Raw genomic sequence first — 13694 nt, 5'->3', positions numbered from 1 at the left:
GACTTACTGCAGTAATATCTACTGCTTATATAATAGCTATCCTTGAGAGTGCATGCAAATTAAACAGCTCTACAAAATATTTTAAAAGTATTTTTTATCCATCTCTCTTTAGATAGATCATTTGCAAAGATCACAAGTCACATAATGTGTTAATGAAGCCTTGTTCTCTCCTTCTCACCTTCATTTTTCACTTTTAGGTGCCAGTGAGGGAATATTAGAGTTGGAAGAAGAAAAAATAATTCCTACTGAAGAGCCTGAGCAGGTAAAATCAGAACATGGGGAGGAAAGGAACACTGAGAAGAAAGAAGATCGTCATGCATTGCACATGGATTACATACTTGTAAACCATGAAGAAAATTCACTGCCAGAGCCAGAGGCCCGTGAAGCTAGAGAAAGCACATCGGAATTAGAAGAGCTTCACGTAGATTCCGAAAAAGGGCTGCCAGAAACTCAGTTAGCCAGCTCCCTGGACACAGGTCAACCAGCTTCCTTAAATGAAAGAAATCATCTATCTACAGAGAGAATGTCTTCCAAAGATGAGAAGAGATCATCTTTTGAAAGCCCTGGGCAAGACCAGAGTTGGATGGTCTTGGGCAGTAGTGAGGTTAGTGATCCATCATCGGAGACCATGGACTCAGGACCTGGATGGTCTGGTGAGGCTGTGGAGCCAGCCTCTGATCACAGCTTGGGCCAGAGCCCCCAGATACAGATTCTGAAGGAAATGAAGCCTCTGGAATCTTTAGCACTAGGGGAAACCTCTGATCTGGGCAGCCAATCACGGAGGAGCAAGAGCCGAGGCAGAGCTGGCCCTGATGCAGTTATGCTGCAGCCTGTCACCCATGACAATGAGTGGGAAATGCTTTCACCACAAAACATAATCCCTGAAATGGAAATGGAGGAGGAGACGGAGTTTCTTGAGCCCAGAACAAGGAAACCAAGACCAAACGGGTAAGCAAAAAACTACATTTATTTTTTTCCTGGAAACTATTTTGTTAGAGACTGGGGAACCAGTGAGGGTTTATGGAATATGAAGAATATCTAGATGATAGGAGCTTTGCTTACATGTATTGCAAAGCATAACATCAGTGAAAGCAGCTGCTAGATAACCATAATGATTACAAGGATTTGTGTACATTTTCAGCCAAAAAAGGCCCTTTAGTTTCCATCCACAGTCTTAAACTTACCTTTCTGACTTCATGTAACTTACCTAACTTAACTAGCTTCCTCATCTACTCAATACCTGTTTTACTTTTAAATAGTTACTTGGTACTGGAGGGGAACAAATACACATTTATTCATAGTGCAAGGCAGTTTGCACACATTATCTTACTTAATTCTTATAACAACCCTCAAGTGGTAGGTTTTAATTTTTATACATACTGGTGGAGGGTGGGGATTTGGGGCTCAGAAAGTTTCTATAACTTGCCAAGAATTAAGTAACCAGAGTGGGCACTCTGAGATTCAAAGTTGTCTACCTCCAAAACCTGTGTTTTCCAGCAGACACACTGCCTGTCATATAGAAAAGGTGATTCTATTTTTATGTGAGTATCTAACTTACTAATAGGGAATGAGGAGACTCCATAGCAGGCTTAAAATCTTAATGTGAAACATGCATTCCTTAATTGACTGAAAATTAGCAAATAACCATCAAACCAGTAATTCATTCATTCATTTGCTGTTTGGATTTTGAGAATCTGCTCTGGCCAAGTTTCTGGGTAGCCAGTGGACATTGTTCTTGTTCTGAAGTTTCCAGGCCCTGCTAAAACTGTTTAGGGTGGTTCATTTCTCTTTACTTGCTCTGATAAAGCACCCCTGCTTCCAGGGACAAAAGGACATGTTGTGAAAAGTATCTTAAATGACATGTTTCCTCCTTAAAGTAGTGGAGAAAAAGTACCTTTTTCTTACTCATTTTTTTAAGTTTAGTTTTTAGCTTATATTGGAGTACCATTGACTTACAGTGTTATGTTAGTTTCAGTTGTACAGCAAAATGATCCACTTGTATATACGCATAAATCCATTCTTTTCCAGATTCTTTTCCCATATAGGTCATTACAGAGTATTGAGTAGAGTTTCCTGTGCTATACAGTAGTCCTTGTTGATTAGCTATTTTTATATATAGTAGCATGTGTATGCGGAGAAGGCAATGGCACCCCACTCCAGTACTCTTGCCTGGAAAATCCCATGGATGGAGGAGGCTGGTAGGCTGCAGTCCATGGGGTCACTAAGAGTCGGATATGACTGAATGACTTCACTTTCACTTTTCACTTTCATGCACTGGAGAAGGAAATGGCAACCCACTCCAGTGTTCTTGCCTGGAGAATCCCAGGGACAGAGGAGCCTGGTGGGCTGCTGGCCATGGGGTCACAGAGTCGGACACGACTGAAGCGACTTAGCAGCAGCAGCAGCAGCAGCATGCCCTCTGCGTGTCAAGGCAGCTGGATTTCAGCTTGGCTCTACCACTGCCACTTACGTGTTTTAATTAACCCTAGATTTAAGTTTCCTCATCTGTAAATTGGTGGGTTGGGCTGGAGGATCTCGTGTCTTTCTTAATACTGAATCCTGCAACTTTAATTTGTATATAAATAGAAAGTGTCCAGGGAACTTTGACATTCACATTTTTCCGTGAAAGGAACAGAGAAATCAGAAAAAACAGTGGAGGAATGTTGAAGGTTAGCAAAGTGCTATCAAGAGTTAAAAGCTGTGCCCTGTTCAAGTGCAGCTTCATAAATCCAGACATTTTCAGTTGGCCTAATCGTTCTTTCTTCCTGTCAAGCTGTTTCCTTCTAGAGAGACCTAAGATCCGTTATCAGAAAGAGTAGCAGATGGATCCCAGCGGCCCTGCTGGCATTGTTATAGATTGAGCTCAGAACACAGGCAGCCTTGAGTTGGCTGAGCTATTGTTTGGCTTCTTGTCTGCATTTTGCACATGCCGCTGAAATCCAGCAGATGATGGTGTTCAATGGTGCCACTTTCCCCTTTTAATGAGATTTCCTTGCTCATCTCTTTCTGCTCAGCCCCTGCAGGAATGAAAATTTTCTCACAATTGGGGAAGGGGACAGATTTTCCCACTGGCATTTGTTTCCCCTTTTACCTAAATAATCTACTCTGAAGTATTTGAAAGCTTTTCTCTGTGCTAGATTTTGGAAGGATGTAGAATTATCTAAAACAGTGGTTTTCCAAATGGGGCCCTAAAACCAGCAGCCCTCAGCATCATCTAGTACTTGCTAGGAAGGTATATTACTTGCTCTACCCCATACCTCTTCAATCAGGAACTTCACTCATCTGTTTCAATACCTCCTCCAGGGCATTCTGATGCACAGTAGTTTGAGAACTGCTGGTATGAAACTTAGTCCCATCCCTCTAGGAGTTATTTGATAAAAGAGTTCAACATAAATGTAAAAGTAGATAATAGTGTGATATTTAAATCAAGATAGTTGATGGCCAATGTCTGTTTAAATATAAATAGCTACCAGTTATGGATATTGGCCCTGGACCAGTTTCTAAGCATTGTATATGCAGAGTCACATGGTACCATGGCAACTGCATGAGGTAAGGATTACACAAGGGAGGAAACTGATGTTTAGGAAGTTTGAATGGCTTCTCTGGTTTATAGTTAAAAAGTGAAGAAGCAAGGATTTGAAAGAGCCTCTTTATGTCTGGAGTATGTGTTAATGCTAGTAAATTAAGAGGCATTTGTGTAGACACTTTTTTTTTTGATTGGAGGATAATTTATTTACAGTGTTGTGATACAATGTGAGTCAGCTATGTGTGTGCATATATCCCCTCCCGCTTGAGCCTCCCTCGCAGCCCCCTCAACCCATCCCATCTGTCTAGGTCATCACAGAGTGCAGGGCTGAGCTCCGTGTGCTATGCAGCTCTTCCCACTAGCTAGCTGTTTTACACAGGGCAGTGTATATATGTCAGAGCTCCTCTCTCCATGGGCGCCACCCTCTCCTTCCCCCACTGGGTCCACAAGTCTTTTCTCTACGTCTGCATCTTCAGGTTCATCAGTACTATTTTTTAGACTTCATATATATATGTGTTAATTGTGTAGAATACTTTTATGGAGGAGGAACAAGGATGGCTTGTTATCCAGCTACATCAGGAGGTAGGGTGCCCAGGACCCATGATACTTTAAAAGGCCCGTGAGATGTTTTTAATTATCTTTTCAAATCAAAAGAAAAAGTGATTGTATTCCTATTTGACTTATATTCTGGGGTGGATTATATTTCTTTATACCAACGCAGATGTGAAACAAAGTTTTAGGGTTTTGTTTTGTTTTAGTAAGAGAAGGGGCCCATGGAAGCAAAATGCAGAAGACCTACAGAAGTCATGTTGCGGTCCTGAGAAGTGCAATTTGAGACAGGCATTAAAGGAAGGCCATAGTCTGGAAGGGTGAAGAAGTGGGTGAGAAGCTACTGAGTTAACTGGGGGAGAGTAGCATAAAGGAAATCTGGAGACTGGAAGGCGGTCACGGAAGCGATGAGAAGATGGCAATATTTTTCACACCAAAAACCTGGAGACATCTGATGCATCATCTAATCATAGGCAAAAACCAGAACTGTCTAGAAAAAAATATATTAAAACCTGATCTTCAAAAATAAAAGTAGGCTAATAGTATATGTAAGATGACAAACCAACTACAAACTGACTTCTTGCCCTCACGTCACCCACCACCCCCTCTCTGAGCTCCCACACTGTTTGGAGAGCAGTGAACCATATTTTCAGAATCTGAGGGAGCATTGCAAAGATACGTTTTCTCATCATACCCCACCTCCTGTCTCTTGTTAACAAAACTTATTGTGAGTGCTGGGAAATAAATGTCCCCCTTGATATCTTCACCATTGTGTTCTGGGTCCTAGGATTCATCTTCCCAGAGGATTTGCCAACAGCCTGGTCATCTTCCAGCTGTAGACCCACCCAGGATTGCACGCCAGTTCCCCTGAGAGTGAGGCATATGCCTGATCTTTCCTGGGTGGCCACAGAGAGCATCTGCAGAGTAATCTGCGGCTCACAGGCTTTTCTTAAAGCAAAGAACCATGTATGTGTTTATTTTAAGGAAGGTGTAGTTGCAAGAATGTCATGTGAAGAAAGGGTAAATGGTATTAGAGTTCTCCAGAGAAACAGAACCTATAGGAGCAATATATATGTATGAGAGAGGGAGAAGGGAGGGAGGAAGGGGAAATTGTTTTAAGAAATTGGAATTGGTTCATAATGTTTTTGAGGCTGACAAGTCTGAATTCTGTAGGTCAGGTTAACAGGCTAGAAACTCAGGCAAGAGTTGTTGCAGTCTTGAGTCAGAATTCTGCAGGGAAGCAGGTTGGAAACTTAGGCAGAGTTTCCTTGTGATAGACCTGAAGAGAGTTCCTCTCTTTTCAGGAAACTTCAGACTTCGCTCTTAAGGCCTTCAACTGATTAGATGAGGCCCACCCCCATTCCAGGGGGTGATCTCCCTTACTCAAACTCTGGTGACTTCAGTGTTGATCATATCTAAAAAATATCTTCACAGCAACATCTGGACTGGTGTTTGACCAAACAACTGGGCACCGGAGCCTGTCCAACTTGCCACCTAGCATTATCAGAGGTTATATTCAGGAATCTGAACTATATACTAAGAGTGTGGAACTAAGAGAGGATGGAACGTTTGTAAATTCACCATTGCAATTATGTAAAAATGGGATGATTGCTATACAACTATGTTGGCTTTCTATAGGTGTGGGGCAAGGATATAGCTGTGTGGGATGATAAAAGGAAATAATTTTCAAGAAGACTAGGAAAGCTGGTAATACTTGCTGAATCTTTTGTAGATTAATGCAGCAAAGGGCACTGGGTGAGAAAGAGGGGAGAGGGATGGAAAAGAGGGGGAGATGTTGTCATGTGTCCTTTTGAAACAGAGTGTTTAGAAGGAACCTAGTCCTTATATTTATGGAGCTGTATCTTTCAGTTTGGGGTATAGTTGGTTTACACTGTTAATGTTAGTTTCAGGTGTATAGCAAAGTGAATCAATTATACATGTATCCATGCTTTAGATTCTTTTCCTCATATACAACAGAGTATTGAGTAGAGATCCCTCTGTTATATAGTAGGTTCTTATTATCTATTTATATTAATATATAGTAGTATTTTTGTCAGTCCCATTGTCTCCTAGTCCTGTGAGGTGAGTTATTTGATACTCCCTAAAATAAGAAAAGGACTTCCCTGATAGCTCAGTTGGTAAAGAATCCACCTGCAATGCAGGAGACCCCGGTTTGATTCCTGGGTCAGGAAGATCCACTGGAGAAGGGATAGGCCACCCACTTGAGTATTCTTTGGCTTCTCTTGTGACTCAGCTGATAAAGAATCTGTCTGCAATGTGAGAGACCTGGTTTGATCTCTGGGTTGGGAAGATCCCTTGGTGAAGGGAAAGGCAACCCACTCCAGTATTCTGGCCTGGAGAATTCCATGGACTCTATAGTCCATGGGGTTGCAAAGAGTCAGACACGACTGAGTGACTTTCACTTTTTAAAATAAGAAAGACTTTTTAAATACAATATATTTTATATTCCCCATGACCTGCTCCTTACGTTGATCTCTGTGCTTTCTTTTTTCTTTTTAAACTAGTGATTTGGGTCCCTTTCTTCCCTGACAAGACTATGGGAAAGAATTTGTCTTTCTCCTTTTAAGTGACACCATTAGAAGATCTTTTTACAGTTTTTCATGAGACCTTCTGAAATCAACTTTTTCTGCATATGACTTCTGGTTGAGAAGTTAGTACATTGGGTCTTACACCCATGTAAATGTTGGAAATGAAAAACGGGAAAAGGAATAATCCGTCCACTCTTTCTCTCAAGGCTGCTTAATGATCTGTTTGGGCTTTCAGAAGAATCAGGCTCTTTGAGTGCATACTGCCTCCTCTCTAGGTCTTGCTGTTTGAATGGGCTCTATCCCAGTTCTAAACATTTGCCCTTTCTCCAAGGTAAATTGATACTCTGTAAACTACAGTGTTCCCTTGTTTATTCACTGTTTTCTGGTTTTTCCCTGAACCAAACCTGAAAGACCAGACTTAGCACTGACTCATTTATTTTTGTAATTATATTTTATCATTTGGTGTGTTATATTTGGTGACCTGGTGGTGATAATTGTGTCATTTAATGTTCTTTAAATTGGCACTTCCAGCCTTAGTGCCAATTAAGAGAGAGAGAGCTCTCTCTCTCTCTTTTTTTTTTTTTATTTTGGTGTCTCCCCTACCTTCATTCCACTCCTGCCCAGCCACCTCTGCACTTCTGGCCAGCCCTTCCCAGAGTAGGCTTCCAATAAGTGCTGGAAGATAGACAAATATATTTTCTTTAGTCCATCCAATTTCCATTTGCAATAGACATGGCAAGTTTTATTATCCCAATTTCATAGAAAAAAAAAAAAACTGATTCAATAAGTGAGCTGTTTAATGTCATCCGGAAATGAGAAAATGGTAAAGTTGAGGCTTGAACTTAAGTCTTCTCCCTTCTAGCTCAGTGCTTGTCAAATGAGACAGAGAGTAACTCTTTTTGAATTTCTATAGATTGATGTATTTATTCCTATTCTCCTGTTGTCCCATGGAAAGGTTCAAGTTCAAGAGCCAAAGTTCCCAAGGGAGATTTTGAGGATAACTGAGTCAGAACTCACCCCTGACTTTTCCCACTGTCATGTGGCCAGTCACTGAGCTCTTTTCACACTTGAGCACTTATTTCCTGCCTCGGCAAATGCATCACGGCCACTGCTGTGTCAGTGAGCTGCTTTTCATCTGTGAGGTGTGGCACCAACTCCAGCGGCTGGAGGCCAGAGGGAGGCGAGCGAATCAGACCCCTTGGTGTAAATATGTATATCTGTACAGATATATATATATTTAATATTCTATTTATTTGGCTGCACTGGATCTTAGTTGTGGAACACAGGATCTTTAGTTGTGGCATGCTAATAACTCTTAGTAGCCAGCATATAGGATCTAATTCCCTGACCAGGGATCAAACTTGGGCCCCCTGCATTAGGGGCGAGGAGTCTTAGCCACTCTACCTACCACCAGGTAAGTCCCAGATGTGGTATTTTGTGGTGAGGAATTTTATAGTGAGAGAAAACGACGAGCACTAAGATGAGGTGATACAGCCCAGCTGTCTTGTGGGAGAAACACCCACAGAGGAGCCCTTTCGTGCTGTGTTGGCCTCTAACTTGAGGAAAAATCCAAGGACCCAGGGTACTTCTCTGGCTGAAATGGGCAAATGTCAAACTTGAGGTCAGGAAAAAAGACCTCCATGATAATTGATGGCTTTGAGGAAGACAAGAAGTCACGTCTTTTGAAAGCAAGATGTACTAGTGTATCAGGGACTCAGCAGGAAAGAGATGCCACATTTGAATAAAGATAATTGAAGAAATATTTAATAAAGGGAGTATTTACAAAGACAGTGGAAACTTTTGAGGAACTCGCAAGGAATCGTGGGGTAACCCAGGAATAGTAACAGAACAGCTGTTGTTATTCCTAGGCCTCAGAAGTGAGGGGAAGCAGTGAGTCCCAGACCCAGAATGAGAACTTTGGGTAGAAAGGGCCATCCTACAAGGAGCAGGGCATGGTCAGCCTGAGGCATTCTGGAAGGAAGGAAGCCTCCTTCCTTCCTCCTCTGATCTCCCTCCAGCAGCCCTCATGGGTCAAAACAAAGTGGAATTTAGAGAGTGAAGGGAGGGAGCCTCCCAGGGAGAAAAGCAGGGTGGAACACGTTGGAAAGTGGACCTGAAGAAGCAAAGAGAAGCTAGGCAGCACAACTGGCTTAACTGGAAAGTGATGGAAACTTAGGTTCTGAAAAGTGTGCTGAGTTATATAAACATACAGGATCAGTTTGGTATGCCTGCAGTGCTTTGGAGGATTTGTTTTCAAGATACTTATAAGAGTTCCTTTAAGACAAAGGCTGTGAAAAAGTCACTCTAGGATTAGGTCACCCTTTGTAGAAATCCAGGCTATACCAGTGGAGGAAATTAGAATACCTTCCCTTCATTTTAACTGTTGGCTAAAGGATGTGGCTTTGTAAAATTGTTGACGTAGAGAGTTTGGTTCTAGGTAATGGCTGGGAGTGGGTTTTTTTTTTTTTTAATTTTTAAATTTATTTTATTGAAATAAAGTTGATTTACAGGGTTGATTTACAGTGTTAACTACTGTATAGCAGAGCGATTCAGTTATACATGTATATACATTCTTTTTTATATTTTGTATTATGGTTTATCACAGGATGTTGAATACAGTCCCCTGTGTTACAGAAGGACCTTGTTGTTTATCCATTCTGTATATAGGAGTTTGCATCTGCTAATCCCAAACTCCCAGTCCCTCCCTCCTACACCCTCTCTCCCCCTTGGCAACCACCGGTCTGTTCTCTATATTCATGAGTCTGCTTCTGTTTCATGGATAGGTTCGTTTGTGTCAAATTTAAACTGTACAGATATGTGATAACATATCATATTTGTCTTTCTCTTTCTGGCTTCACTTAATAAGATAGTCTCTAGGTCCATCTGTGTTGCTGCAAACGGCATTATTTCATTGTTTTTTCATGGCTGAGTAGTACTCCATTATATATACGTATCACATCTTTATCCATCCGTCGATGGACATTTAGATTGTTTCCGTGTCTTGGCTACTGTGAATAGTACTGCTGTTAACATGTAGGTGCATGTATCTTTACAAGTTATAGTTTTGTCCAGATGTATGCCCAGGATTAGGATTGCTGAATCATATGGCAACCCTATTTTTGTTTTTTTGAGGAACCTTTGCACTGTTTTCCATGATGGCTGTACCAGTTCACACACCCACCAACAGTGTAGGAGGGTTCCCTTTCCCCTACATCCTCTCTAGAGCTTGATATTTTAATGATGGCCATTCTGACTGGTGTGAGGTGGTATTGATTTGCATTTCTCTAGTAATTAGCAATGATGAGCATCTTTTCCCATGCCTATTGACCATCTGTATGTCTTCTTTGGAGAAGGGTCTATTTAGGTCTTTTGCTCATTTTTAGATTTATTTATATATTTTTTTGTTTTTGAGTTGTATGAACTGTTTGTACATTTTGGGAATTAAGCCCTTGTTGGGAACACCATTTGCAAATATTTTCTTTCAGTCCATAGGTTGTCTTTCATTTTGTTCATGGTTTCTATTGCTGTGCAAAAGCTTATAAGTTTAAGTTCCTTTTGTTTATATTTATTTATTTATTTTTTTGTTTTTGAGTTGTATGAACTGTTTGTACATTTTGGGAATTAAGCCCTTGTTGGGAACACCATTTGCAAATATTTTCTTTCAGTCCATAGGTTATCTTTCATTTTGTTCATGGTTTCTATTGCTGTGCAAAAGCTTATAAGTTTAAGTTCCTTTTGTTTATTTTGCTTTCATTTCTATTGCCTTGGGAGACTGATCTAAGAAAACATTGGTATGATTTATGTCAGAGAATGTTTTGCTTGTGTTCTCTTCTAGGAGTTTTATGGTGTCATGTTTTATATTTAAGACTTTAGGCCACTTTGAGTTTATTTTTATGCATGATGTGAGGGTGTGTTTTAACTTCATTGATTTACATGTGGCTGTTCAGCTTCCAGAGAGTAAAATTTTTAATTCACTTACTTAAACTATCTGAAATGTTGATCAACTGAGAATTAGAATTTATGTTAGACTGAGTGAAAAATATGTCATGCATATGGTCCTTTATGATTCCAAACCGTACCCTGGATTAGGCCCAGCCAGCTGAGAACTATGTACCTTACCATATTTCAGAGGATCAAACACAGTTTCTTTATCCTGTTTTTTTTTTTTTTAAATTGGAATATAATTGCTTTACAATGCTATGATAATTTCTGCTATACAACAAAGTGAATCAGCTATACATATACATACATCGCCTCTCTCAGACCTCCCTCTCACTTACCCGCCCCCCCCCCCCACCCCCCACCCCTGCATCCATCTAGGTCATCACAGAGCACTGAGCTGAGCTCCCTGTGCTTTATAGCAGTTCCTACTAGCTATCTGTCTTACTGATAGTAGTGTATTATTGCAAACCTAACCTTCCAGTCGTCCTACCCTCCACCTCCCCCCTGTATCTATGTGTTCATTCATTCGTTCTCTATGTCTGTATCTCTATTCCTGCTCTGGAACTAGGTTCATCTGCACCATTTTTTATAGATTCCACATGCGTGCATTAATAAGTCTCCCAGTTACTGCTTACATCTCTGATCACCCACGACCACTCCCTCCATTAGCCCTCAGTCCTTCACATCACACTCTTCCAGTTTGGTGACTTCATACCAGCCCTACTCTCAATCTAGAACTCTCCTAACACGGCTGGCTTATTCTCGTCATTTGTGGTTCTCCAGAGAAACCTCCTCAGAGAACACAGTGGCACCCCACTCCAGTACTCTTGCCTGGAAAATCCCATGGATGGAGGAGCCTGGTGGGCTGCAGTCCATGGGGTCGCTACGAGTCGGACATGACTGAACAACTTCACTTTCATTTTTCACTTTCATGCATTGGAGAAGGAAATGGCAACCCACTCCAGTGTTCTTGCCTGGAGAATCCCAGGGACGGGGGAGCCTGGTGGGCTGCCATGTATGGGGTCACACAGAGTCGGACACGACTGAAGCGACTTAGCAGCAGCAGTAGCAGAAAACCTCCTATAACTGCTCCATCTATAGTAGTAATAACTGTATACAACCCAGTTATTCTAGTTCTCAACCAGGGGCACTTTTGCCCCTCACACCTAGGGGACATCTAGCAATATCTGGAGACATTTTTGGTTGCCACAACTGGGGCCATACTGCTGTCATCTAATGAGTAGAGGTCACACCTGCTGCTAACATGCTATGGTGGACAAGGGAGCCCCCCACACCAAAGGGTTATCCAACCCCAAGGGCCGGCAGTGCCCAGGCTGAGAGCCATGCGCTATCCCACCACCCTGCTCTGTTTCCTTCCTACCACTGTTCCTTATCTGGAAAGGTCTTCTGTTTATCTAACTGATTTTGTTGTGTTTGTCCCCACACATGAGAATGGACCCTCTAGAAAAGCACGCATTTGATTTGCTTGTTCATTACTATACCCCTGGTGCTTAGAACAGCACTTGCCACATATTTAGGGGCCCCATAAATATACCCAATTGAAGGAATGGAAAAGAAAGTCAAGTCTGTCCAACATAATTTGCTTTTAATGAAGATGATAATTACTAGTGTTTGCTGCTTCCCTTTCCAGAGGAGACATGCTCAATTTAGTTTGGCAGTGACGTAGTTCAGGTTGCTGTAACAAATTACCATAGATTGACTGGGTGGCTTATAAACAACGCCAATTTCTTTCTCAAAGTCCTAGAGGCTGGAAATTCAAAGTCAGAATGCCCGTGTAGTTGTGTTCTGGTGAGAGCCCTCTTCCAGGTTGCATACTTCCAACTTCTCATTGAATCCTCATATAGTAGAAGGAGTGAGAGAGCTCCTATTCATGTGTGTCACTCTCGTGACCTCACATAATCCTAATTACTTTCCAAAGGTCCCATCTCCTAAAGCCATCATACAGGGGAAGGTTTAGGATTTCAACTGATGATTTCTAGGAGGACATATTCAGTTCATAATAGGAATATGCATCTTTTCTAACATTGCAAAACTCCATCTTTCTTTTGAAATTTGAGACCATAGTTACCTATTTTTGATGTGCTCATACTTTTTGTTATAGTTCTTCCAAGATTCTTACAGCTTTTCTGTTTGCTTAGAGTCCTGTTACCCATTTCACTCAGTTAGCCTCATGGAGAAAAACAGGTGTGCCTGTTGAGTTGTTTGTTTTTGTTTCTGCTTTTGTTATCCATTGCCTATACCAGTTTAAATCTCCGGGGGTGGGGGTGGGGGGAAATTAGTCTATTTACTTAGTCATCTGTTACCTCATCAACTCAAGTAGTACTTGGCAATAATATAATCTTCAAAGACCTTTCATATTATTGCTTTTTCAAACTTCAGTTCATTAAATAATAATTTGAAAGTGTTAGGCTCTCAAAGAATAACTAAAAATCCCCAGGATTGACATCTACCATGTCCTTTTCATCTATATAATAATCAGGAAACTACTTATTACATTTAAGCAGCAATTCTTTTTTAAAAAAATGATTATAACTGCTCCAGTGAAATGAACAAGACAGTATATATCCTCAGATGCCCAGCTGTCACTGAGCTAGGGCTATCTTGCCTTGACACGGTCTGAGAGAACATTCTGCAAGACAAGAGGAAATGCTGTTGTTGGTAACAGATGTCCCATACTTCCCCATTTAATGAAGTGCTACTTAATGTTTTAAAGGTGTCTATGGATGGACCTGATAACAATAACTTAATCATTTTCCATGTCAACTGTTGACTTTTTTAAAATTTATTTTTAATTGGAGAATAATTGCTTTACAATGTTATGTTGGTTTCTGCCGTACAACAGCGTGAATCAGCTATATGTATACATATAGCTCTTGAGACTCCGTCACACTCCCCTATCCCACCCCTTCAGGTTGTCACAGCGCACCCAGCTAGCTCCGCGTGCTACACAGCAGCTTCCCAGTACTATCTAGTTACACATGGTAGTGTATATTGTTAGATATTGAGGACAGGTTCACTTACAGTGTCTGTTCTACCACATGTAACTCCTCTTACTGCAGCTCCAACCACTACGTTTTTACACCTGAGGAGGGACCCCCTAACGAGCC

At 41.2% G+C, this 13694-nt stretch overlaps 1 protein-coding gene across 1 annotated transcript in view; it reads left to right on the top strand.

Annotated features, from left to right (window-relative positions):
- Nucleotides 1-13694, top strand: part of PRUNE2 (prune homolog 2 with BCH domain) — a 292805-nt gene that overhangs the window by 206957 nt on the left and 72154 nt on the right. Inside the window, exon 9 of the mRNA XM_052644512.1 lies at nt 198-948. Coding sequence (XP_052500472.1) covers nt 198-948 — 751 coding nt within the window. The remainder of the gene's footprint in view (nt 1-197; nt 949-13694) is intronic.

Source organism: Budorcas taxicolor, chromosome 8 (genome assembly GCF_023091745.1).
Source record: "Budorcas taxicolor isolate Tak-1 chromosome 8, Takin1.1, whole genome shotgun sequence".
Taxonomy (NCBI): domain Eukaryota; kingdom Metazoa; phylum Chordata; class Mammalia; order Artiodactyla; family Bovidae; genus Budorcas; species Budorcas taxicolor.
Note: the sequence above shows the minus strand (reverse complement) of the source record. Positions and strands in the feature narration are given on the sequence as shown.